This window comes from Telmatherina bonti (genome assembly GCF_933228915.1).
Source record: "Telmatherina bonti genome assembly, chromosome: 10".
In the NCBI taxonomy this organism is placed as follows: domain Eukaryota; kingdom Metazoa; phylum Chordata; class Actinopteri; order Atheriniformes; family Telmatherinidae; genus Telmatherina; species Telmatherina bonti.
In genome coordinates, this window is record NC_136628.1 from 20,635,765 (window position 1) to 20,662,756 (window position 26,992).

The 26,992-nt window shown below is 37.7% G+C and overlaps 1 protein-coding gene across 1 annotated transcript; it reads right to left on the reverse strand.

Moving 5' to 3' along the window:
- Nucleotides 1-6,015: 6,015 nt before the first annotated feature.
- LOC306761431 (periostin-like) lies at nt 6,016-25,654 on the reverse strand. Its single transcript, XM_079247585.1, has 23 exons — nt 25,417-25,654; nt 24,749-24,847; nt 19,720-19,784; nt 19,470-19,627; nt 19,190-19,354; nt 18,951-19,097; nt 18,661-18,802; nt 16,460-16,672; nt 16,237-16,371; nt 15,944-16,092; nt 15,396-15,532; nt 14,887-15,017; nt 14,607-14,737; nt 11,774-11,876; nt 11,605-11,672; nt 11,449-11,494; nt 11,332-11,361; nt 8,670-8,879; nt 8,508-8,543; nt 7,146-7,190; nt 6,843-6,929; nt 6,722-6,757; nt 6,016-6,510 (listed from the first exon to the last, which is right to left on the reverse strand). The coding sequence occupies exons 1-23, from the start codon at nt 25,533-25,535 to the stop codon at nt 6,455-6,457; spliced, it is 2,508 nt and encodes an 835-aa protein (XP_079103711.1). The 5' UTR covers nt 25,536-25,654; the 3' UTR covers nt 6,016-6,454.
- Between the last annotated feature and the right edge of the window lie 1,338 nt (nt 25,655-26,992).

Sequence of the window (26,992 nt, forward strand, 5' to 3'; positions counted from 1 at the left end):
CTAATATGATGTTTGCTGTGAGCACACAATGTTCCGCCAAGAGAACCAGTGCTGCAACCTATTCATTACTACAAGTGCCTAATTCATATCATATCCAAATTTAGACAGTGGCGCAAACATGAGGATAGTTTGGTCTGATTTAAGATGTCTTGTTTCATGTGATGTGGGCTGGTAAGTGCGTGCACTCTTTACCTGTGGATGATATGACAGCAGTATTCTGATTAAAAATTCTATTCCAAATCTTGCTTCATCTTCCAGAAGTCAGGACAAAAATCATTGCCAAATACTGATTTAGTGTGGCAAAATCATAAGCTTTATTATCTAGAAGACATTTAGGCTTAAACTAATTTGTAAGTCGCAAAACTACTTCCAGACTAATTTCTTTAATGCCTCGTGTGACCACTTTGTCTTTGATTGAATCAAAGAGCAGTTCGTCTGAAATAAAAATAATGTTTTTGTTGTCACTCCTGCAATAATAGCTATGTAGCTTCTTAAGTGAGCCTAAATTTCCTCCAGACTGGATGAGAAATGATTCCAGCAAGTCTGAATATGTTCTAGAAACACATGTAGCTGTTAAGGAGACTCTGTGTAGCATTATCTTTGACAGCTAAGTGGTATGCTATGATGAGAAACAGCAAGGTTGATCATAACCATGTGCATGCATCATTACAGGTGTCCTATATGTTATATTCATGTCCTGCATGTATTTCCCTGTTTTTTTCAATCTTCAACACTAAATTCCAATAAATCAAACCTAAACAAAGATGACTAAGCTGAATGATATTTGGTGATGTATTGGTGAAAACTTCTGAGCCAAAGTTTATTAAAGATGAAAGCATTAAGTTTGGTATAAAGTCAGATGATTCAAGCATGTGTATAACAGCAACACATAAAGAAAAATAAATTACTATTTTGCCTGTCAAAATATTAGTGGCTGCAGTAGTATGTGTATATGTAGTCATATATGATTGAATGTACTGATGCATATTAATCATATATAAACAGGAAAAAATCTATTTCTATTTAGTATGGCTATAACCTGAGATATCGCCTGCTATTCATAGTTGATAAGAGGTGGAATTTAATGGATTTATTCATTATCTTCCTTTTCATTTTTCCTCAGTACCTCTTTCATTCAGGGTAATTCATTCATTTGTTCATTCATTCATTTTTGTTACCACTTAGTCCATTTCAGGGTTGCAGGGCAGCTGGAGGCTATGCTAGCAATCATCAGGCAAGAGGCAGGGATCCTTGGACAGGTCCATCACAGGACCAACACAGAAAGGCAAACAACCATTCACACTCATATTTATTCCTATGGAGAATTTAATGTGATCAATTAACACAATAGATTACTCAAAGACTTTTACACATGCATGAGAACCCCGTCAGTCTCAGTTTACATGTAATTAACTCTAGGTAGTTTCAGCAGCACTTTTAAGCAAATAAGAAAAGGGACCAATAGTTAGCATGACAAAATGAGCAAAGGGATGATGATTAATAGTGCAAGGCAAAGGTGAAGTCAGAGTTAGTCAATATAAATAAAGTCTGGATGATCTTTCATTTTTGTTAGAAAACAGGCCAGAGCTCAGGTGTGCATATAAACTAACCAATCATAATGTGAAAATAGTTGAGAACTGGTTTAAAAGTTTATTCTGGTTTAAAAGTCTATTCTTAAAATGTACTTTTTTTTTTTTTTTTTTTCTTTTTTAGATAAATTGATAATGTAAGACATTAATGTTGCAATATAGTCCAGTCAAACAAGCATTCTTATGTCAAGGCTGAAATATGTGTTGCATGTGTGTGTCTGTTTTCCTTTGCAAAAGGGAAGGCAATGCTCGTCATCCATATGTTGCCCCACACCTTGTGGCTTCCAATTCCAAGCTTGTTTTTGTGTGTTTTTAGTCCATTCTCTTCATTCAGCCATCTCATTTTTATTGTACATGCAGGGACTTATGAAGGTCATTTGACTTTGTTGATAGTAGTTGATAGTAGAAGAGAATTATTCTGTAACTACAGTCTAACCAAACACACTAATCCTTACAATAACTTTAACAAGTGATTGGTGAAACTAGTGTAATCTTTAACTGTTGACTCGGACCAGAGCCTCAGAAATGTTTTGTCTGTTAAGCCAGGCTACTGTTCCTGATTAACTGATGGTGTTGACATCCAAAAGGTCCGGATCAGACAGCAAGAAATAAACGCACACACAAGCACACACCCATACTTGTTTTCCCAAAGCACATCTGCAAGGCTTGACATCATTCCCTCCACAGACACACAGATCAATTTTTTTTCCCTCTGCAGATGAACTAAAGTCCAGAAGCACAAATGGATCCACTCACACAAGCTTGCACTATAGTTGGGTGGTTGTGTTGCTTTGTGTTCACCCATGGAAATCACTGTCATGCTTAAGCAATGTGAAATTCTCCCAGGCAAACCTCATGACTCGTTCTTGAGAATCTGTTGGATCGCATGTCTGAAAAATGAGAGCACCTGCATGGTTGGAAACTTAGTTTTGTCTTTTCAAAGTTTTTGTTTGAGGTATTCTGGGTTTTATTTATTGCATTATAGAAAATATGTTTGATCTTGAAAAATTCTTATCTTATTCATGGTTTATTCAATGGGTTTGATTAGATATGATGTGAATAATATTACTTTCTGCTGTTGTTGTCACAGTAAAATCTCATTCTTTAATTTTGTCTTAAGAATCAGGCTGGTATGTAATGTATGTGTGTGTGTGTGTGTGTGTGTGTGTGTGTGTGTGTGTATGTATGTATGTATGTATGTATGTATGCATTAACTTAATGTTATTAAAATTTCTTTCAAAGTCATTTAGATAATTATTTTTCTCATGATAATTTATTTATTTACATTGATTTAATTTTTTGTCAAAGACTATGCACAAAAAGCATTAATCTCAGAAGAGAAAAGCTGCATTGTAGCAGGATTAGATAGTGGCTAATTTCCACCTGAAGCCCCAGAGAAGATGAACAAAAACTAATCAAATTAAAACAATATGACTGCCTATAAACAAGCAATAAACCACTACGGTAAAACTCAGTTATAAATACTCATAAACTCATTAACAAACTTCCCCAAATTTTTTCATTTGCCATATATTGTGGGCATTAATTTTGAGAAAGAAGTCCTCTAATGGCAAAATTATCCCCATCACTCACAAGTTAAGGATCCTTAAAAAAGATTTACAGATCCAGGAAGAAATTCTGATCAGCATAATAAAAACAAAAAATTAGTTCAATTTAATTATTATTCTATAGTTGATTGTGAACAGGTAATTCATTAGGAGAAGACAGGACAAGTTTTTCATCATCTTTCAATTGACCGTTTTCACGACACTCCATTGTGCCTCTCAAGCAGCCTAGATCAGCACAAAAACGAATCTTTTGTTCCATATTCCATTACTGAGATTCCAGATTACAGACAGACAAATGACATGTAAAAATTATAGCACATTAATGTGTTAACACTACATCATCAAAATCCATTTTTAGTACCATGTAGAAATCCAGGGAGTTTATTCCATCCTTTTATCACCTTGAATGAAAAAGACTGCAAAAGCAGAGCTTCTGTTGGGAATTTTACACTCTTCATGAGAATTAAACCTTATTCGAGCTTATTGAATAAAATCATGTAACAGTATTGAATTGTGATTTTTTTTAAAAGTCTTTTTTTATCAAATAATCAAGCTTTATATTTTTAACTGATCTGATTAACTAATTATGAACAATTATGCAACATGAGCCATTTAAAGTCATTTGTTTACATTATAATTTGCAACGTATGTGTGGTTGTACCATCGATGAACTATGCTTGCCACGAGAAAATCCCCCAAAAGAACTTTTTTTGGTTTCAATATGAACAGATTCAGCAAAGTATAAATAAAGAACACATCTACGGGGATGACACACATTGCCTGGGAATTAAAATCCCAAATAAGAGCTCATTATGTGGTTTTAACAAACAAGCAAAACAATGTCTAACAATTTCTATGAATAAAACCAACACAAAGCAGAGGTTTTTATCTTTGTGAGCCAAGGACAAAAGGATAAAAATATGTTATCGGCTTCAGTCTGTAATGTTAAAAACCCCATAGCAAGCCAGAAATCTGGGTGCTATTATGGAGCCCGACCTGAATTTCAACATCTGTATCAAGTCACTTTCAAATTCATCCTTCTATCCTCTCAAGAGTAATTCAAGCAGTGAATGACTAATGTCTCAGATTGACTTAGAAAAGCTGATCTGTGCATTTATCTGCAGTAGACTTGCTTACTGTGAAAGTGTAATCACTGGTCTGCTTAAAAGATCAATCAGACTGCTGATTTGGAACAGTGTGCCTGTGTCCTCACTGATGCCTCAAAAGGGGATCATATAACTCCACTCTGAGGCCTCCACCATGGACTCCTGTCTGTCCTGAGTTGGTGCTTAAATGGTGCTATTTCTCTCTGAATAGCTTAAGGGCAAAAATACATTTGAGATCTTGTGATATGTCATGAACCTTCCAGGAATCTCAGTTCATCCGGTACAGATCAGACACCAGAGTTAAAACTAAACAAAAAGAAGCTGGTTTAAATTACTGTCCGCCATATTTATTTGGAGTAAATTTTCAGAGAACTAAAGGTCTGCTGCAACTTTTGCTCCTTTTAAATATCTTCCTGAGGCAATAACAGCGCACTGTTTATTCGGTTTTGTGTCACAAAACCGAATAAACACTCTCACCTTGTTGAACTGTGTTATATGATGCAAATGAAACCTGCAGATGTAGAGTTTGCATGTCTGTCTTTTGTCCAAATGCATTATGACACACAAACTAGAAAAGCACTGTCTCAGATTAGCTGAAGTGGCTTGTTCGGGGTTGTTGGGAAATCTTCTTTGTAACAGTTCATCCATCATGTCGTGGATCCCGGTTGGCATTTTGTGCTCATCTATGAAGCGACTCCCTTCTGGGCTCCATAAATTCTAAATTCCCTGCTATGGTCGGCTGGTTTTAATTTAGAGTTGGAGGACCAACAACAGAAATGTCTGGCATTGTGATCTAAGGGGGAAAGAAACAGTGGGAAGGGATAAAGCCCAGTTTCAGAGCTAGAAAACCAGAATGTATTTACATTTAGGAAGTCGGATAAATACAGATACCTGTTCCTACATTCAGATCCTGCAAATGTTCAAGCCTTTTCAATAAATACATATTTTATAATGTTAGTTTTTAAAGTGTTTCAAGAGATTTAATATGTTTTAATATTACATACATATGTGTATGAATGTGTTCCTGCAACAGTACATTGCATAATTCCTCAGATCTGGCATGTGTTTGGTGCAGCATTCATGATCTCACCATACTGTCAACACTCGAAGCGATGAAAAACTAAAATTTGAACAAAATGTCTCGATTCATTCATTTGAATGCATTTGACATACGAGGAGCATGACATTTATTTTGGACCAATGCTGGCTCCCTCAAAATCAATGACATATTTGCAGATGAACTTAGCTTGACACACAATACATATATGGTAATATTCTTAGAGATACATGATGTTTCAACATTGATTCATGTGTAAAAGTTAATTTAATCTGTTGGAAAAGCACAGCCTATCCCAGTAGCTATAGATTCATATTCAATATCAAGCAAGATACTTAAAGCTTTGAAATTTTAAATAAAATAATAAAATGATCAAATATATAACGGCAATTTCTGACTAACTACAACAAGACATTTGTAACACTACAATCAAGGGCAAATATATTTTTTATGCAATGTTAAAAAAGTGAACTATAACTGAATGCAGTTTTGTGTACATCTTGATTATTTTCAGTTTTAAGTTTGTGGGTATAGTGTATTTAGGGTGTACAGGGTATAGGGTATTTGTGGAAATTAAACTTACAGACATGGAGCTGCCCATGGGGTTTTGAATAACAAGAGAAATTTACTAAATTATTAAATGGTACTCCCTTTAAAAGTAAAGAGTTGAGTTTTATTAATTAGAAACTGTCACAAAAGCTGGAAAAAGGCTTTAATGTATCTTTTAATTACCATGTGATAATTTACAGACATACAGTACAGCATAATGGTAGCAAAACAGTTTGTTGCATTCATTAAAATGCATCCCGTTTAGAATGCAAGCACCATAAAAAGCACATAAAAGTCCTCCAACTGAGTCTATTTAGCAGAAACATGTTAAAAAAAAGCAAACTTAAAGAAACCTTTTGAATATGTTTCACCTTTACCCCCATTTACCCCACCAAACTTACACGAAGGGTATTTTAGTTCCATTCCATAACATATAATGGCTAGCACACACAGTATGGTTCAGACGGAGTAAAGCTCATTTAGATTCCTCTCTATCAGTCCACAGCCATTTAAAACACCAACACTTGTCCAGAAGTGCTGGGCATGCATTCTTCAGTCTTCTTGTGCTTGTTCTCTCTGGAGGTTTTACTCCTTTGTCTTGTGATGATGCCTAACCAACCTTGCTCTTCTCCTCATTCCAGCTATGAGAAATGAAGCAGAATTAAACATGTGGATTAGGCCAATGAATGAAAACAAGGGCAAAGCCTGTCCAGGAGGACAGACACGATTTCTGGTAAGACTCAAATGGATAGAAAATAGTGCAAACGCAAAAGTTAAAATGGGACATTGTGCTTTTGGTTTAACTTCTGTAGACAAAATCATGATCATGTTGTCAACTAATCATGTTCTTACTTGGTGCTCTCCTAGCAGCAGCAAGTCTACCTCCTCCTGGGAAATAAGGACAACTCTGTCAGTCATCCAGGTACAAGTATATCACAAAATCCATTCAAAGTCTCCAGTTATGCAAATTCACCTTGAATCATTTTAGTAATTTTGTCCGATTCCTCGTTTAGCAGGTCAGGATTTCCACTGAAGGCGGTTATCTTTGACAAATCTGGGACTGAGAGCAGATACAAAGTTACATCAGAGCTAAAAATGCATCACATTCTCTCTCCAATTATGATGTAGTCACTTATCTTGCACATAAAATACAGAATTACAAAAACTTTTATTTTAAAACTTTTATTATTGACTATTTCATGATTGAAGGATAAAATAGTTTAAAAAAAAAAAAAAAGCGTGTTGGTTATGGAGTATACATATAAGGACACCCTACCCTCAATGACACGTGGCTCGTTGACCGTGGTGTGTCCAGTTCCACCTTCAGATGGGCAGCGGAGAAGGGTGTTGAAAGTCACTTAACGACTTAGCAACAGTATTGACTGATACACGGACAGACTAACAGGCACATACACCTGATAACAAACCTCCTCTGCCACCACCAACACAAAGTCAAGCATAAATGTGTTGCATTATTGAGAAGACAAACATCCAGACACTTGCACACAAATGAGCAGGTGCAACATAAAAGTGCACAAAGAGGGATGATTCAGCTCAGAAAAACAGAGCAGATTAGTGGTCCTGGCTCATATGCTAAACTCTTTGACACCAGAAAACAGTTTTAAAGCAGTTGTCTTTAGCCTAAAGGCAGCCCAATAGTGGGTACTGACCCTCACCAAAAACAGCACATTAGAATTACACACAGCACAAACATACACATCACATCTATATAAGAGCAAATGTAATGATAGCATTCTTTTCCGACAGAAACGGACACAGACAGTGAGTTGAAATAAGACTGTTGAAGTGGTGAGACTATACACCCAAGTCATGGTGAACCACATGGAGTAGAAACGCCTGTAGAAACACTTGGATGCATCTTTATCTAGTTATGTGTCCCTATCCAGAAGACAGATTGATGAAATCAATGTCTTTTTTCTGTGGCATCCTTAATAAGCCCACAGAAACCATAAGGATATTTGGAATGCTTTGAATTGAGGCAAACATGGGATTTCCTCTATATACTGTGTTACCCAGAAGAATCTGTTACGTCCATGATCGCAGCAATGCTTTAACACGATCTGTGAATCTCTAATAAAAATATTGCAAAATTTAGCTTGATATCTGCAAAAAGGTTTCTAGTCTGTGTGTGCTGTTTCTGTGTGCAGATGTTATCACATGAAAGTCACAAGCAAGACACTTATGCTTGTCAATCATCAAGTCTGATATATTGTGAACTGAAATTAAACAGTGTGGCTAATGTGAACATATGTTTCACATCTAGCTGTTTAGTATATATAATGGGATGTTTGTTACAGAGTAGTTATAGAAGGTTTCAAGCCTTTACAGTGCAGAAATGTTACAATGACTTCTGTCACAAATTTTTTTTTTTACGATTTCTCAGAAATACTGTTCAGGAAACTGGGTGAAATATTACAGTCTATCCTGCAAAAACATGTTTCTAAAGACAAAATGGGTGGTCACCATGTGTTTTTCACATCAGACGATTATGCTCAGTGGTTAACAGGACTATGAATGTGTTTGTTAAAAGAGCTGAAGAGATGCATGTAAGATTTTAAATCAGCAAAATCATGCACTGATGGGATTTGTTTAGTGAATTTGTGTTGCAGAAACTTACCTGAAATCATCTTTGTCAGCGGATCAACTTCTGCCCCTGCAGTAAAAGGCAGCAGATCAGTGGAAAGGCTGAAAGCTTTGTCAGGTCCAGTGTTTTATGAATCATCATTAGTTCCAACAATATGAATGATCTCAGTATTATCTGAGAGTGTTTGTAGCTCACCGCTGATAACTCGTGTGACTTTAGTAATGGACGGCTTTCCCTTGATAACTCTTGTTACTGTGGAAACCACAGGTTCACTCTCAACAACCACCTTTCGTGTGACTGTTGGTCTTTTTTCTATGACCCTTGTTACTGTGGTGGTTGGCATCCCCTCAATAACCTTGGTGACAGTTGGCTCTTCAATGACTCTGATCACTTTCGTCTCAGGAACTACAAAAAGAGAGAGCTTATAAATATGCAGTAAGAACATCAGAGAGGAAAGTTATATTTAGGCAACAATACTTATTTTGATATTTGACAACATTCCTTAATTATACTTTTGTAAAAGAAATGTCATTTGTCAAACATGAAAATTAAAATATTGATTTTTTTTATATTTTTGCATGATGATACTGAGTAATGAAGCAAACATGATCTTTTTAATATATCATTATCTTTTGTTTCTTTTTACTAAACTCAACGAGGATATATTGAATTACTGAGCCATAAACATATATCTTTATGAGACGTATGAAACCATAAGAAATACAAAATGCAACAAACTGTAAAAGCAGCAGTCGCAAAATAGTTTCAAGCTCAACTGTGTCTGTGTGTGTCTGTGACTCTGACTCTGAGGGAAGGGCCAGGATGGGGGCCAGGTGGTACACCAGGAATAAACAATCACATTCTAACAGATATTTAGTACAAAGCAACCTTTACCAAGGTAAACCTTTGATGCCCAACTGCATGCAACATGTACTGTACTTCTGTATGCTGCTCGACAACAACACTATTATATTTTTTAAACTTCAGCATTCATACAGCATCATCTCAGAAACTTCCTATATAGTTGGTAATATCTCTCTGAGCAGGATTGAAACACTGATAAAATATGAGCTGGCTCATTTTTTAAAATCTTATTATCAATGAAGTATGAGTGTTTATGCTGCAGTGACTAAAGCCATACAATGCAGGATCATCTCAGCTAAGAAGTGTTAAACCATCAATGGCTTTTTGTTTTTACAAATGTAACTTTACTTGTAACATCAGATGACTGCTTTAGGAACAACCAGTGGAACAAATACAACAAAATGAGCAGGATCAGACTGCACCACTGAAAGAAGAAAGCTTTTAATAACTACTGCTAGTATCTGCCACAGTCAAGGAGGCAGTTTTCTGTAGACAGTCCATCCCCTCTTGTAGTAACTCATGTTGAATGACAACTGTGTACTTTAATACTCATCAGTTACTCATGTCAGGGTTTAAAAAATCCTGATGTCTTGTTTCATAGAAAATCCAGTGTGAACAATTTAATATGTTCAAATCCCATTTTGAATCAATTTCCACATAAATGTCTGTCAGGAGTATTGTTTTACTTTAAGTCTCTAATGTTTAACCACTTTAATGTTTTTTTTTTTTTTTTTTGGCTTGAAAGTGTTTATACAGGCCTTAAAGAGATGAAGCTGACAGATGGGTGTTTGTATGGGATGTCCTCTAATCTTTAGCCCGAGGTCTCTTGAAACCTGGCCCAGACTGGTGATCAGAGCCAGAACTTGGTCTGCTCTTTCAAATAACGTCATCAAGAGAGGCTGCTAATTTATACTCAAAACTGTGTATATACACTTTCAATGTGTATATACAATTTGGCGTCTATGAGCCAGTCAGCAAATTAATATAATTAATTTCTGAATAATTCAGTTCATACGATTTAGTCATAATGCTGAAGTGTAACTTTTATTTAAATTTCTATTAAGGATAAATGGGGCGACTGTAGTTCAGGAGGAGGAGCAAACATCTGCCAACCCGAATGTGTAAATGTATACATGGAAAAAAATGCTGTATGAGACATGTAGTGTTAAAGTACTTTGAGTGGTCAAGATTACTAGAAAACCGCTATAAAAGTACGTGAATAGTCCATTCTACTGTTTGATAATAATATTCAGAGGGTTGTAGGGATTTTCATCTTTTTTTTTTTCTACTGCAGCACCTCCTCCTCATGAGATATTGCATGATAAAAAGTGTAAGGTGAAGCAGCACCTAGAAATGATCACATCTTGTTGACATTCTTTTGAGAAATAGTAAACCTTATGTCTCCTTTGTGGACTATCACAAGTGGATGAGGCAAATAACATTACTCCTTGTTGCATTCTTTGGTTTGATGAAATACAGGGGGCAGGGAGAATGAGTTAATCTGAGCCAGAAACACGGCAACAAATTCTAAAAACCTGAAAATGAAAGTCCCTGAAGACTTAGAGCTCTAACTCTGGAGTTTGTGCAATATGCCTAATTACTACAGAAAACGTTGTTTCTCTCATGTTACGCAGCATGTCAAAGCGCTGTCCCATTTGATAGGAGAAACACTGAATTCAGCCCAGCTCAAGAAATCAACATCCAAGAATCCTCTATGGTCTCTGACTCTGCTATGCTTTAGAAGGCTAATTACCTCATCCCTAAAGGAACTAATTAAATATCTTTTGTGGTTCGAGTGCACTTAGACAGCAGTGAGAGGATACTGTCATGTGTACATAAAAACACAGCGCAGGGGTTCTGATGGGATGATGACACACATGTGGTTGAAGGATTGATCTCACTTTACAGGCAATCAATTATAAAATCCCAACTCGTAACAGATCCATTCTATGAACAAGGGTGATTTAAATCATTCTGTCATTGTAAGTCTTACCTTCAATGTACTGAGTTGTGATGGTCTTCTCTGTGAAATCAGGAAATTAAAACTGATTGTTGAAGAACATATAATGTTCACACACCACCCAGAAATAAAAACAGAAAGGAATCTTACTGATGAAGGTGAGTGGAATCTCGGTATATGAAAATCCAGAGACATACTAAAGGACAGAAATGATAACCGAATGAAATGTATGACAAAAAATGTGAAAAACATAAAGAAAAAACCATGCTTGAACTTTTCACATTTACAGACGTAAACTTTCCCTACTTTTATCTGGATGTACTTAATCAGCTTCTTAAGCAGAGCCAGGAGATCCTGGCGGCCCACAGGAAGGTCTGTAAGCACATGTATCACATAGATCATACCAAATGAACACAATGGATCTTTGAACAGAGTACAGATTACACGAAAGTCCAGTGATGGATGCAGTTCTCACCACCAGGATAGAGAACATTCTTCACCACGTGGATGACGCCATTCTTTGCCATCAGGTCACTGTCCGGCACATCCACTGAGTTGACATTGATAGAGTTATTCACCTGAGAGAAATGAAACATAAATTAATGTACACACACACACACACACACACACACGCACATATATATATATATATATATATATATATATATATATATATATATATATATATATATATATATATATATATATATATATATATGTATATATGTATATATGTATATATATATATACATACACTTTTCACAAAAAGTTAGGGATATTCAGCTTTTGGGTGAAATTTCACAACAAGCCTAAAATGCATTCAAACCTGTACAGGTGAACTTAATCTGATCTTCTCTAAGCTTTTAAATGCACATGTCCAACTGTTAAATGTTTCAAGAAATTTTGCACAAGTTGCTGTTCTCTAACAAGGAGCTTAACGGCAAAAATCACAGCAGGTGTGTGATCCTTGAATTGACCAATAAATGTCCTGGTTCAATTAGAGCTGGTGTTTAAACAGTTGTCCTCATCATGCTGTTCACATTTTGACATCATGAGACCAAGACGACACCTAACAATGGAACAACAGTCCCTTACCATTGCGATGCTTCAAACAGGACGTTCTCAGACAGAAGTGGCCACTGAGCTTGGAGTGTCACAGAGTGTCATCAGCAGGTTGCAACAGAGATATGGAGAGACTGGAAGAGTCACAGAAAGGCCTAGAAGTGGACGTCCTTTGGCCACATCCCGTGCTGATGACCGCTACATTGTGAACACTGCCCTGAGAAACCGGATGATGAATGCCACTCAACTCCAGGCACGTTTAAGAGGTGAGAGGCACCCAAGTGTCACGTCAGACCATTCGAAACCGTTTCCATCAGCGTGGTCTGCGTGCTAGACGACCTGCACGGGTACCTGACCACACCACCAGGCACAGGCATCATCGTCTTGCATGGGCCAGGGAGCATTTACGCTGGACGAGGAACCAGTGGGCCTCAGTGCTGTTCTCTGATGAAAGTCGATTCACACTGAGCAGAAATGATGGCCGGCAACGATGTTGGAGACGTCAGGGAGAGCGCTATGCATCAGCCACTGTTGTCACCAGGCCAGCTTTTGGTGGTGGCGGTGTTACAGTGTGGGCAGGGGTGTCCACTTGGTACAGAACTGCCCTACACTTTGTGAATGGTACAGTGACAAGCCCATACTACCTGAATAACATCATTAATCCAGTGATTGTGCCCCTACATGAACAGCACAGGCCTAATTTCATCTTCATGGACGACAATGCTCCTGCTCATCGAGGCCGCATCATCAGGGAACGGCTGTTGGAGACTGGTGTACCTCAAATGGAATGGCCTGCACTCTCTCCAGACCTGAATCCCATTGAAAACCTGTGGGATCAGCTGAGCCGTCGTGTAGAGGCTCGAAACCCTGCACCTCAGAACCTCAACGACCTGAGGGCTGCCCTTCAAGAAGAGTGGGATGCCATGCCTCAGCAGGCAATAAGTTGCCTTGTGAACAGCATGAGACGTCGTTGTCAAGCTGTAATTGATGCTCAAGGGCACATGACGAGATATTGAGACGTTCAAATTTTTTGTTGTGGTGTAACTACCATTGTTGTTACCTTTTGTGTTGAATGAATTTTTTGAGATGAGGAAATCAGTAGTGCATCCTTCTACTTAAATGTCTTACTTTTATGATATTATATCACTGTAGCATGAACATATTGCATTTTCCATAAATTTCACCTGAAAGCCAAATATCCCTAACTTTTTGTGAGTAGTGTATATGTATATATACATACCAGACATACTAGACATTATTATTTCTAAGATCTAAAATAAAAAAAATAAATAAATAAATGAAACTGAATTGTTGATGAACAACCAACACATCCGTATTCGGTGTTCATGTGAAATATGCACAGGAAGCCAGAGTGTGTTCGTATGGTGTCTATTAGCATTATAAAACAAAACTATTTAACTCCAGTCAGGATGAAGTTAGTAACTGTCTTGATTAAAGGCTGGATTTCTGTCTGTACTCTCTAAGTCAGAAATAAGCATAATTTCTTCTCTGCCTCCTCTCTACAAAAGCACAATGAAAACATTTTCGATAACGTTTAGGAAACTAAACACAGACATCTATTAATCAGCGTCTATTCTGTTTAACTGACCACAGTCTAAACAGCTTAAACTCCCTTTTTGTTCTTTCCTTTGTCTATCAAGGAAATACTGCAGGCCTGACAGGAGACCTTTATCAATGACCTAATAGCCCGGTGGCAGAGAAAGTGAGGGAGCAAAAGTGAGCAGGAACAAAGCAGACATAGAGTCAAATGGCAGGTTAAAAATACTGGGTGAGAGGTAGGAAGGGAGGGAGGATGAATACCAATACTAGGCGTTGACGGAAGTGACAGGAAATCGGGTTTTTATTACTTTTGGCTGCTCTCCAATGAATGCTGGACATTCTCCAGTTTTAGGTAAATTAGTACTTTGATATAAGTTTCAAGCTTTAAAAAGCTCTGGATATGCGTCTCTAAAGACTAACTGCACCTTAATAACACTTTCTTAATGTAAAAACCTGCTTGAATAACTTTGGGGTCGTGTTTATAGATTGTCGTCTTTGTGGTTGCAGAAAATTGTTGGGTTTTCCTGGAATGTATTTCCAAGCACCACTACAGGTATTTCCCAACACAGCGCTATTCCTGTATGATAAAAGCAGATTCATGCATCTAATCATTAATAATAATAATTAGTAATTAATTTTTTTCCAAAAACAAATAAACACAAACATGGAGAGTACGGGCTTCTTACAGATTTAATTTGCAGGTTGTTACCCTGCAGGGTTTTGAGCAGATTGATAACTCCTCTCTCTAATCCTCCATTGATGAAGATCCCATCACTGAAGTGGTAGAGAAGAATGGTTCTCAAAGCAATTAAATCACCTGCCAATAAGCACACAAAACAGCAAAGATTTCATGCAGGAGATGTATTGTTAATCGTTTTCCTCATCACTGCATCACATAATCTCACAACAGAACAATTTAACTTGAGAACAGAGAAATGTGAGGCTGGATTTTATTCCAGAACTCACTTTTCAGCAAAGCTAAGTCCTCTTTACTGAGCTCGTCAAAGGCATCATCAGTTGGTGCGAAGACGGTGTAGGAGCCTTCCTGCTTCAACAGATCCAGCAGATCTGCTGTCTCCATCAGGGACAAGAAAATCCTGAATTCATATGAACAGGATTAAAGACAGGAAATAAGAGCCATGAGTAAGGAAAATTTTAAAGTTGTTGGGTTCTTTATTATGAGGTGGATGACTTTTATGTTTTTTAGTCTTTGAAAGCACACAACGTGCATTTAAAGTAAATTTAAAAGCTCCTAACATGAGATAAAGGTCATAGTTGACCACATAATGCTGCAGCTACAAAAACCCTGAGTGTAATGAACTGCACAATGCCTTATATAAGAGGAATATGTTACATTCTTTTGAAACTTTTTTTTGGTTTTACATTTGCTAAATGTTTAAATCAGAATAACAAATACATAGGCAAGACCAAGCAAAGGCATTAGAAGCAATAGAAAACTAAGATGTTATTCTTACTTGAATCTTCCATCAGTAACCAAATACTCATAGATTGTTTTGTCAGCCGGTTTGATGAGGGACCTGACAAGATGGAGCGCCCCATTGTTTCCCTCCTTACTGCCTTGTACCATGCATGCGTTTTCTATACACACAGCCTGTCAAAAGAGGAACATTCAGAAAGTAGCGTTAAGGTCTTATACTTTTAGGGCAAATTTAGAAACAGTTTATTTGATGGCATAAGGCTTTTGCTTGATTTGCTTTGATCGCAATCAATGAAACTAAACATGTTTCTGTGAAAAGAACGGATCCTAGCTGATTGCAATATTTAAACCAGCCTTTCATCTGCCATGATTTAGAGCAATTAGCTGTTGTACATTTGTTTACAGATGGATGAATAAAGCAATGCTAACACCTGGTATAAAGCCTTGTAATCTATACCACATTTTCAGCGTGGAAACTGCTGCAAGTCAATGTGTTTAACCTCAAATATATCCTATTTTTCTCACTCCATTTTTTTTTCTCACTCCATTTGAGTCTCTGATAATACAGACACACATAGATCTCACAGTGCGGTAAATGAAGACTCTGAGGAATTTGCCAGCGAGTGTTTCCAGCAGCTGCCCATTGTAAAGCTCACTCAGTGTGACTTTCAGCTTCAAGATGTGGTTTTCCAGGATGATTCTCAGGAAGCTCTGGTCTATTGACATGACCTCATCTGACCAGGACACATAAAGTTACAGAATTAAATCCAAAATGGGCAAATTTAATTTCAAAAAGCAATTTAAGTTGAAAATTTGGCAATACATTTTGATCTGTGAAAGTAAAACTGCTCATTGTGTAAGAACTAATTTCAGCTCACCAGTGAAGGTGCTGTTGAAGGGAGCGAGGAGTGTGTACTCTGTTTTTGGACCTAAGGCAGCCGCTAAGCCCAGCTCAGATACCATATCACCAAACAAGCTCTGGGACTGTCCCATCAGCTCCATAACTTCCTTGGCTGATATGAATTATACAAACAAAAAACACTGATGATCAAAGAGAAAAGGTACAGCCTATTGAATGAAGACATTTAGAATGTGCTTTACCTGAATTAGGGATGAGCACCTGGTCTATGAGATGAATGACACCATTGGTGGTTACAATGTCCTTTTTCAGCACCATCTTGATGCCATTGACAGTCAGACTGTCGCCATCACAATCGATCACGATGGTGCTACCCTCCGCAGTCTCATACACTGATCCGGCCATGATTGCTTCCGCACACTGAACGCTGTTCAGAAGGTGGTAATTCACCAAGGCTGAGGGATTTGGTTGGAGAAATGTTAGAATAATTTCTATTTTGCTTTTGTTCCATTGTAGCCTATAGTTATTTGTGACAAAATGTGACAAAAATATAATCTTCCCTTATGTGTCAGATAATTTATCAGAAGTTTAGTGTGCTCCCACATGAAAATATACACTTATTAGACTGCCATAATACTAGCTCTATTGACTCAGTGAATATACAGATCCCCACATTCCCTTTTAGGAACGTGCAAAGCTCAGTTAGAAGACAGTTTCAGTGGTTTACTTTAAATTGGTCACTTTAGCATTAATTGGTCAATAAATGCTAAAGTGTATCTAAACAATAAAAGCATTGTTAACAGCACTCAGTGAAGCTTGTAAATTGACTAGTAGTCTGGATCTGTTGCAGTCTACCCAGACATGGTATGAAGACCCATTTCTGTCTCTTTCTAACAGCTGTGCAAAACATCAGATGTAAAACCTAGCTGTGCTGAAATCATGAGGTGTACAGCTGCTGAGGATACGCATTTCTCATTTGTCTTTTTCTCCCCTGCATATAAAAATTGCCATCTGTACCACAAGTCTCCAAAGAATCCCAACAGGCAAAAATCTAGACTTGCATATTAATTATTTAAAAGAGCTATTAAGGTACAGCATCAGTTTAAAAGTAGTGTACCAAACAGTAGACTGGTAGTGTACGGGATTGTAGGTCAAATGTCCACCTCCTCCTCATCAGTACATCTAGAACAAAATATGTACAAGTAGTCCAGTGTAAAATTTGCATGGAAGAACAGTATTATCTGGATTTGGAGCACATTTTACTGTGTACAAGTGTGTTGTTCAGATCATGACCTAAGCTTTCTGGTATTCCACATACAACTTTAATGTGATGAATGCTGACCAGCTGTGGTGGGTGTATATGTGTGTGTGTGTGTTTGTGTGTGTGTGTGTGTGTTTGTGTGTGTGTGTGTGTCTCCGTCATGGTAGATTAACTGTGCTTCTATATTCTTGTTAGCACCTGAACAAGGCTGCAGAGATGTTAATGGCTACTTTATCTGCAAGACAAGCTAAAGTGGTAACTTGTTGTCATCCACTTTGTTTACCTACTCAATAAAATTCAGGGTCACAAGTGGGGCTGGAGCCTATTCCAGCAAGCATCACCTAAGAGATAGGAAGCACTCTCAGCAAGTAACCAGTCCATCACAGGGTTAAGTGTTTACTATGTTAAATTTCATGTCTTATTAGTGCAGGAGGCCCAGGTGTCACAGGTCAGCTTTTTGTAACACTATTAGTGAACACAGCTCTGTCTTTTTAAAATGTGTATTTATTTGACTGATGCTGATCACTGGCCATGTTTCTACCACAGTTTTCCTACAAAATGCCAACAGCAGAGCAAGGGGCTGGTTGTAAAAGAGAGATGTGAAGCAGACTCTTCTGCGGGCCAAAACAAGCATTATGTAAGCAAAACATAAAAATTAAAGTCTTTTTTCTTTGTGTATGGTTTTGTGGGCTGTTTTGATATCACAGTACAATAATGGGGCAACTCTAGCTGGGACAAAGGACAACCAAAACACTGAAATATAGAACATTTGGTCAATCATCAAATAATGTACGCCAAGTAAAACACTTAGTAAAACACTTAAGTGCTGATGATCTAGTTGCTAAAACCAAAGCGAGTATTAATAATGATGGGAACATTAATGTTTTGATGGCAAAACATCCAGAAGTTTAGACAACCATGCTAAAAAAAAAAGGAAAGAAAAGATAAAGAAACATTGGTGGCGATACAGCATGAGATTCAGACTCATTTGAACAAATCAGGGAGAAAAAATAAGCACAATATTTTGTACCAGTTGATATAATGGATGCAACATTCTTAGCTGTTTTAGTAATAATTAAATCTGGGCTTCAAGCGGAGGGAAAATCAGACAATCCTTTAAAACACTAGGATTTCTGTTAATGCAGTGGTATATTTCATCATTTGTGCATCTCATGTACGTACCTGTGATGACATCATTGTTATCCATGAGAAGCTCCAAGCGTTCTGGGCCAAATTTGTCAAAAGCTTCATTTGTTGGAGCGAACAACGTAAACTGACCAGGCTGTCCCAGCTTGTCTATCACACCAGAAGCTATTGCAGCAGTCTGAAAAAAGGAGACAGAGTAAGAACTTTGTGTCTCACATGCAAAAGGTCCCCGAGAGACACTCCATTATATTTAACAACTTGTGTCATCTGTCTTTTTTTTTTATAACAAATCAATAACCCAGTTTTAGAAGCAGGATTTTACATACACTGAATGAGGAGAGGTCTTCGTTAGCATCCAGGACGTCCTTGATGGTATTACCAACACCGCTGATCACCCGATCGATGACATGCACCACACCGTTTGTGGCCACCTGATTACCATGGATGATTCTGGCACAGTTCACCGTGACGACCTTCCCAGAGAGGAAATTTGTTCTTCAGCCAAGCTAAAAGGCATTAGACATAATCACAGTATTGAGCTTGTCTAAATACTGCATAGGCTCACCCCATTGGAATAATGGTTGATGTAAAGCCCCTGGTTATTGTACATAGAGGTGACAGTCATGCCATTCTTCATGTCTTTGGTCAGAAGACGGCGTTTCACCATGTGGAAGTGAAGAGCATTGTAAAGCTCGATGTTCACATTGCTCACCAGGGCAGACCGTACAGTCTGTAGAAATGACAAAATTAGATAGAGGACAGCTATGATGTCAGATTTGCAAATTTCCAATGTTATGATTGAAAATTTGCATGTGTATAAAAATGTCAAGCCCATGTGTTCTCACAGAATCCAGATTTTCCCAGGCATCATTGCTCGGTGCAAACATGGTGAAGAAGCCATTGCCCTCTATTTCCCCTCTCAGCTTGGACATGTCAGAGTACTGCTGTGTGGTTGTGGCCTTTACAAGCTCCAGTGTGCCATAAACATGGTCAATGGGAGCCACTAGGAGAAGCAGAGGAGGAATTGTAACTTTAGCTAAAGATAAATAAGGATTTTAAAGAGATTAGTAATGGCGTGAGCAAATTGGGGCCCACCTGCAGGGCATCCTTTCATGCCTTCCAGCTTCATGTATCCAGGGCAACATTCATATATGACTGTGCTGCCAAAAAAGTGCAAAAATGTTAGATCTGTGAGTGACTGAAAGGATTGGTAAAAAAAAACAAAAAAAACAAAAAAAAAACAACCTATTTTATCCAGATGCTTGCTGTTTAAAAAAAAAAAAAAAGAAAAAGAGAGAGAAGAAAATGAGTTCTTTGTTTCTTCAGAACTCACTCACTTTTAGTTGGGGTGCTGTGCATTATGTTTCAATGTTTTGGCAGCAGTATAAACAAATAAATGAAACAGAATACGATCCAGCATGAATCTAATGCAGCTTGAGGACAAAAGAAACATGCCAGATCAACTAAAGAGAACTAAAACTGTGAGGAAGGAAACTGAGATGGTGACAACTGTTGGGACTGAGGTCAGTGAAAACATTGGAGAAAGGCTTCCCAAAGTCTGATCATAATCAGGCAATGTGCTAGTCAAAGTCTAAGGTAAAAAGAAAAAGTATGTTTAAAACCCGCAGCAGTGGTGGAACTGAAACTGAATAAACCCTGAAGTAGACGATGCAGAGAAGATATGGACCAATTTGGAAAACTAACCAAAGATAAGACCAGTGAATAAAGAAGAGCAGCAAGGAAGCCAAGTGATAGCAGTGGGACTGGAAAAACAGGAAAAGCTGGAGAAAGCTGACATCTCTAAGGTTATCAAACAGCTCTCTTCTGCTGAACAAGAGCAGCAGCTTATACATCCATCAGCCTTAACAGCATAGTGTGTGAAACTTACTGAAACCAACAACTCCCACATCCCTGAGGAAATCAAAAATGTGCTCTTACAGACTGCAGATTCAGATACAGTATGCATGTCAACATTAAAAGCAGATACGAGTGTCTCCTTCGCTTGGTCATTAACCTACTGAAGGAGCTGAGTAACACTCTTGATATGTATACAACTCAGTAAATCATTTGAATGGATTTAAGTTTTGGGATGGAAAGAAAAGTTTTTTAAATCTGTAAAAAAACAACAACAAAAAAAAAAACAAGGTCAAATTAGTAAAAATCTTGACAGGAAGCTGATCCAACCTTTTACACACTAACCTCAAAAGAATGAGAGTATAAATACAGTTTGTTAGATGTGAGAAATATGACACAACCACTTATTTTCAATAGCAGTAAACTAAAAAGTTATTTTTAAAAATAACCTAAGGCAACACTGAGGATCACACACGCATGAAACTCCCACTCATGTCTTTACCAAATAATTTGGATTAGAAATTGAACTACATGGTTAGAATAAATATACTAAGGCTTTAATATTAATAGGTCACTACTTTATTAAGGTGACATGGACACTGCATTGTATAAATGAAGAGAGTACACATTGTTCCACCTCGTGATTTTTACATCTACTATAAGCTGAACATGCAGACAAATGTGTTTTTCTTGACACTGGACTGGACTGGTTTTAATTAAAGTTGCTATGTTCACATCAATGCAAGAAAGACATGTATATGTTTTCAAACTTATAGACATACAACTGTTGAGAAATAGCTTTAATAATACACTTCTTTCTGCATTCATATGCTGATTGTAAAGTCCTAATTAAACATGGAGTTGTTTTCTTGGATATAAACTCTCATCCAAAAAAAGTAGAGTTTGCAGATCCCTACTGGTTTAATTTACTGCAGTGTTAGGGATGTTAACACTGAGAGGTGTGAGAAGGCTGATACTGTGAGCAGTTTAGGCAGTAGTTTAGATTCCATGGAAGTATAAATCACGCGGGTTGACTGGGAAACCTCCAAGTTAACGCTCACCTTCCAAGATTCAAACAAATTAGGATGTGAGTCAATGCAAGATGCTCAACAATGATCCACCAGAGAAACAGGCGCAGAGCTCTTGAATCAATTTAACTGGGCTTTAACCCTGAGCACATTATGGGTTCCAGTTGGAGCTGCGGAGCTGTCAGTGTGTTTGCAAAGCAGATTTGTTTGGAGAGGTTTCCCTGGAGCTCATTGTACAGCTTTGCTGTTTGCTGCTCTCTTGTTTTCCCATGATTCCAAAGCTCCTGCAGATTGTTTTGCTCTGAAGATATGAACAGTAGGGATATATTATGGAAAGGAATATCACTTTAATCACAGACAAAGAACCATCATTACTCATTTTCTCCCCTCAACTTCCTAAAAAGACTCTGACAAACCTCCATAATCTGCTTCATCCAGTTGGCTGTTATTGTGCAAATAGTCCTGCTGATCGCTGAAAAATCACTCAGAGGTTTGACTCCAGTTTTTTCATAATGGTAACAACATAAATATCTATGCATGTTTGGCAGTTTTAAAGGCATGAAGTCATCGCTCCTTGGCTGTATTCTGACAGGATAATAGATGCAGCAGAGACCTGAGACAGAGCAAGCCAGTTTACTGCAACCAGACTCCTTGGCAGTGTCTGCAGCTCAATGTGGCTCCCAGATGAACAGATGTGTAAATACATGACCCACACACACAGACGCAGAAACACTAGGTGGGTTTTTTCTGGCTACAGATAAAATGCTACACTTTTTCCTGCATTATGTAATCCGTTATCAACAATTTGCTTTGGCACTCATCATTGCCATTGCCTTTATATATATTTTTCCGTCATCCTATTCTGACACAGGAGATCACCTCTCTGACATTATAACCTTAGTCACCTATAAATAACTTTCATTAAACTATCTAATCATCGTTTCTCTTTATAATGAGTCTGAAACCTAAAACATCTCAAGAAGATAATTTCCACCTGCATTTCCAACAGCTCAATCTAAGTTCTTCTGGCATCTAAAGGTCACCATGGTCCCATTATATCTATCCAAAGTGTAACGGGGTAAAGTTTTGCTGGACAGGTAGAGGTTAGTTATGACCATTGCAAGTTGTGTGTTGTTACAATGCATTCTCATATATTGCTTTTAGTAGTTTTTACTCAAGGAATGACGGTCTGACTTGAATGTTTCACCAAATCCTCACCATTTTATTTGTCATTTTAACGTGTGGAAAATTCTCCCTGATTTAGATCTTCGATCAGATTAAAGACAATATTTTCATGTATTTTTGGTTTTTGGAGTTATATGCTGGTTGGTTCAACAGCCCACAGTGAACACAAAGTACAATCAGCCTCAGTGTGGACTTGAACCAAATCCAGCTAAAGCAGAACCACAGCTGCAGGGTGGATTTCTCGCACTACTGCTGATCAATTTCCACACTTTGACCATAAACAATAAGCGAGTAAAGTGACATTTTTATGGTTTTGTCTTGTCTCTTTCTTCTGTATTTCTTTTCTAATGCATTTGTATGTTTGTTGACAGACACACTGAATGCCTCAAACAGAAACAATATGTAAACTGATGAAGTCCCGTTGATTTTCATCAAAATCAAAACACAGCTTCAAAAAAAGCCGCTGCATTTGTGCAACTTAAAATTAACTGGACTTTTTCTCTTTTATTATGTTCAGCACAACTTTTAAGTTTGTGTATATCAACAGAAGGTTTATTTAATGCCAGAAATGCATTAATGTCTTTTTAAACCACATTTTGCTGCCCAGTAAGTTAGTGAAAATGTAGTTTTAAGAAGGTGTAAAAGCTGTAAGCGGCAAGCTAACTTGTAAGACTAAAACCTGATCCCCCTCCTTTTAGGGTTCTATGCTAACAGGGTCTTATGAAAGCCTTGACTTAACCAGTGACTGAAAAGTAGTGGCTCTCAGAGGACATAGTCATTGGTGTTCTTGTTAAAAATCATTTACCAAACATTAGCTTTCTTTTTCTTTAAACGCTGGTAAAAAAGTTTTTCAAGTCAGTTTAATAAAGAAAAGAGAAAAAAAATATTTCTTTAATTAAACTGAACATTTTAAATAATATTACCCAAATAACAAGAGAAAAATTATAAGAAACCAGTTAGATTTGGTTTATTTAAAGTTAAGCATGTTATATAAGTAATGCAGGGGAGAAAAAAAAAACAAAACAAGTTTTGTAAGATGGACATGGGTCATTACCATGCTGCTATTTACAACCACGTTACTTGATCTTGTACTTTTGATGATTGCTGGGGGCTCTGTGTAATTCAATCTTAGTACAGAACCGTTTTGGGAGAAAAAAAAAAACTCACAACAAACCCTCTTTTGTTCATTGTCTCTGCACCTCCTCATTTTCAGATTCAACCAACCAGCAGGTGTTCCAGCAGACTGAAAAAAGGTGTGAGTCTATCTGGTTGTGTGGTCATGTGTGGGCTTCATCGTTAATGATAGAGGGGGGAGGAAACACGTTCTGCTGTTTCACAGAACAGCTCCAGTTGGGCCTTGCACTCCATCAGCTATTTGGTGGCATACAGTCATCCTGCACAACATTACATCAGAAAATACATCCCTGACTTGAGAAACAAATTGGTTCACAAATTTTGACTCACCAGCATGTTTAGATTTGTATATTTAAACAAGTATTATTAAACTCTGGCTTCAAAACTTCAAATCATTATCTAAATTAAGTACTATATTTATGCTGAATCATAATTTACACCAAAAAATGAATAATTTACGTTATAAACTCAGTCTCAGAAAATCGTGCGAGCATAGACTCCCACTCACACACACAGATCAAGTCCCACTACCCATTTGCATCACTCAAATTCACTTAAATTAATAATGCATCCTTTGTGCCATCTACAAAATTACATTTTTTTACATTATTGGATAGTAAGTTTACATCAATCAACACTGATCAAGGTTTGCAACATCACCCAGCTAACAATGATGCATGTCACAAGCCAGCAGGTAACAAAATGTGCACAAACCTGAGAGGAGGGGAGGTGTGAGCGGGGACATAGAATGTGTTTTACAGTATATATTTTTATATTCCAGATAAAAAAAAAAAAAAGAAGAAAGTGACGACTAAAAGGACTTGTGCAGAGTTTGATGGCTGCAGTTTGTATTTTGGCTAGACGCTTTGCTTCAGTTCAAATAACCAAACACAACAGATCTGTTCAGTTCATGGGCTACTTACGCCTTCTTGCCACAGATAGAGCCTTTATACCAGTTTCTGCATGTGCTGAAGTACTTCTTCTTGGATCCTAGGACCTGCTGCAGAGCGCACACATTGGGCCTGTAAAAAGAGTACAGGGTGAGCAGGGAGAGGGTGAGTACGGAATAAAAAAAAAAAAGGCAAAAAAACAGGATGAGGAGCAAACACAGGATGCAGGTAGGAGAGAAGTATGTGTGCTGAACAAGGCAGGAATATAGATAATAGTTGTTGAGTGCATGTGTGACAGAGAAAAGGACCAAATCGGTTAATGAAAGTGTACCTTGCACATGGCTTAAGATGTCATAAAAACGTTTGTGTATATAAGGAAACTTAAAGCTTCAAAGATTTTCTGTTTTAGTTCATTTTTTTTCCCAATGCGTCTCAACAGATTATCAAACTGTGTTAAAGTGGTCTATGTGAACCAAAACAGCTTTTTATTATTATTTTTTTATATAGAAAAACAAACATTAAATCTGATATTATCAGATTTGTACATGAGCTCCTACTTGCCAGTTTGTTGCTAATAACACAAATTATAGTAATCCATCTGCACATTAACACACACAAGATGATCAAGACTGATGAATATCAGCAGAAAAAGTCATTATTTCTTCATGAATGTGTGTTGCCTTTTGTACTCTGTCTCTTACCCTTCGTTCCTGGCCCGTATGCGGCTGTGGCTGACTATCTTGTCATAGGCGGAAGAATCCACGCTTCCTAAAGAGCAGAAGGTCACTACCACTAAAGTCACCACAAACAGCTTATCCATCCTGAGGAGTTATCAGTCCTCTGTACTGTAAGGGCACTAAAACACACTCGTAGTCTTTTAAAATACACACATACACACACTTGCACCCCTCCAAATACACCACACAGAAGATATGGGAACAGGCATAAGAGGGGGAGGTTTTTATACCAACAAGTCTGTTTCTCCAACACCCCCCCCCCTTCACTCTTTTACTCCCCCACTGTGTTTTCCATACCATGACGTCCTGCTCTTCCCCACACACACCCTTAATTTCAGTCAAAATCCTTCCTCCCGTGAAAACTCCACCAACAGCACAAACTTATTGTCTCCTCCTTCCTCATGTTGTTTCACACAAATATCACATGGATTTCTTGACCACCATCACATCCCAGCGCACCAAGGACACCCTCTAATTCAGAGTTTGCATCAAGATCCATGACAGCTTTTCTTCCGTCAGTCGTCTCTGAATGACGAACAGAGGTTTTGAGTGAAAGTTTTCACAGTCTAAAAAAGCAGATGATAAAAAGGTAAATAAGTTATTTTGTTTATTTACATTACAGTAAAACAAAGACTTGGAGGCACTATGTGCACAACTCTATATATCCTGCAGACAGAACTAAATTAAGCAGTTTCATTACATTTTATTAATTAGCTAAAGAAGGAAAAGCAAACTCAAGTTCCATGTTGACTTGAACACAGCACACAAAAGAAACCTTAGAGTATTTGTTATCACAGACCGCCTGGGACAGCACTCTCCTTCCTTTTCCTTTTATGATGTGGATTCATCATTTCCACCAGCTTTTCCTACACCAAATCCCCCTTTGTTATCCTATTCCCACGTTCATCCTCCCTGCTGTCATGTTCATCGTTCATCACCTCAGATTCACAACCCAGACCCAGTTTTTCCCCTGCAGCTGTCTCCATCTCCCATGTTTAAGCCAGATCTGATACAGCTTCAAAGGGAGAAAGAAAAATCCATCATTAAACAGGCACTCTCAGCTTAGTCATGTACAGTCTTGGCTTCTGAAGAAAGTGGGATGCTTCAGATGGAACACACTTTGGCCAGAAATTGTTAATTCAATGAATTATGAGCAAATTCAGTCCAATATTCCACAAATATGACCACAGGTAAAAGTGTGGATGTGTTTTGGTTAATAGGATATACAGTCAGGGAGCCATGCACTGTGTTGATCCCCTCTTTATTAAAGCCAGGAATAACTTCAGGAGTTTCTTCTGTTTTGGCATTTGATAGATAAGCTGCTGAGCACCAGGGAACCTTCAATGCAACAACAAGAGCAACTTTGCAAGATATTATGGCCTGTTATCAATAAATGGCAGTAATGGTCTTATGATACACCGATGGTGTCAAGCCTGGACAAGGACATCAATGCTAACTTTTTTTTTTTTTTAACTTCATCAAATTCCACTGAAACAAACAACCTGATGCTTCAGTTGGCATGTTAACCAGAACACATGTA

What these genes read in the sequence shown, in the direction of transcription:
- LOC306761431 (XM_079247585.1), bottom strand. Translation starts at nt 25,535, where the DNA reads ATGGATAAGCTGTTTGTGGTGACTTTAGTGGTAGTGACCTTCTGCTCT. An exon ending in CATGAAAGGATGCCCTGCAG is followed by an intron (nt 19,628 to 19,719) that starts GTGGGCCCCAAT and finishes TGCTTCTCCTAG; the next exon opens with TGGCTCCCATTGACCATGTT. An exon ending in TGCTGCTAGGAGAGCACCAA is followed by an intron (nt 6,511 to 6,721) that starts GTAAGAACATGA and finishes CATTTCTCATAG; the next exon opens with CTGGAATGAGGAGAAGAGCA.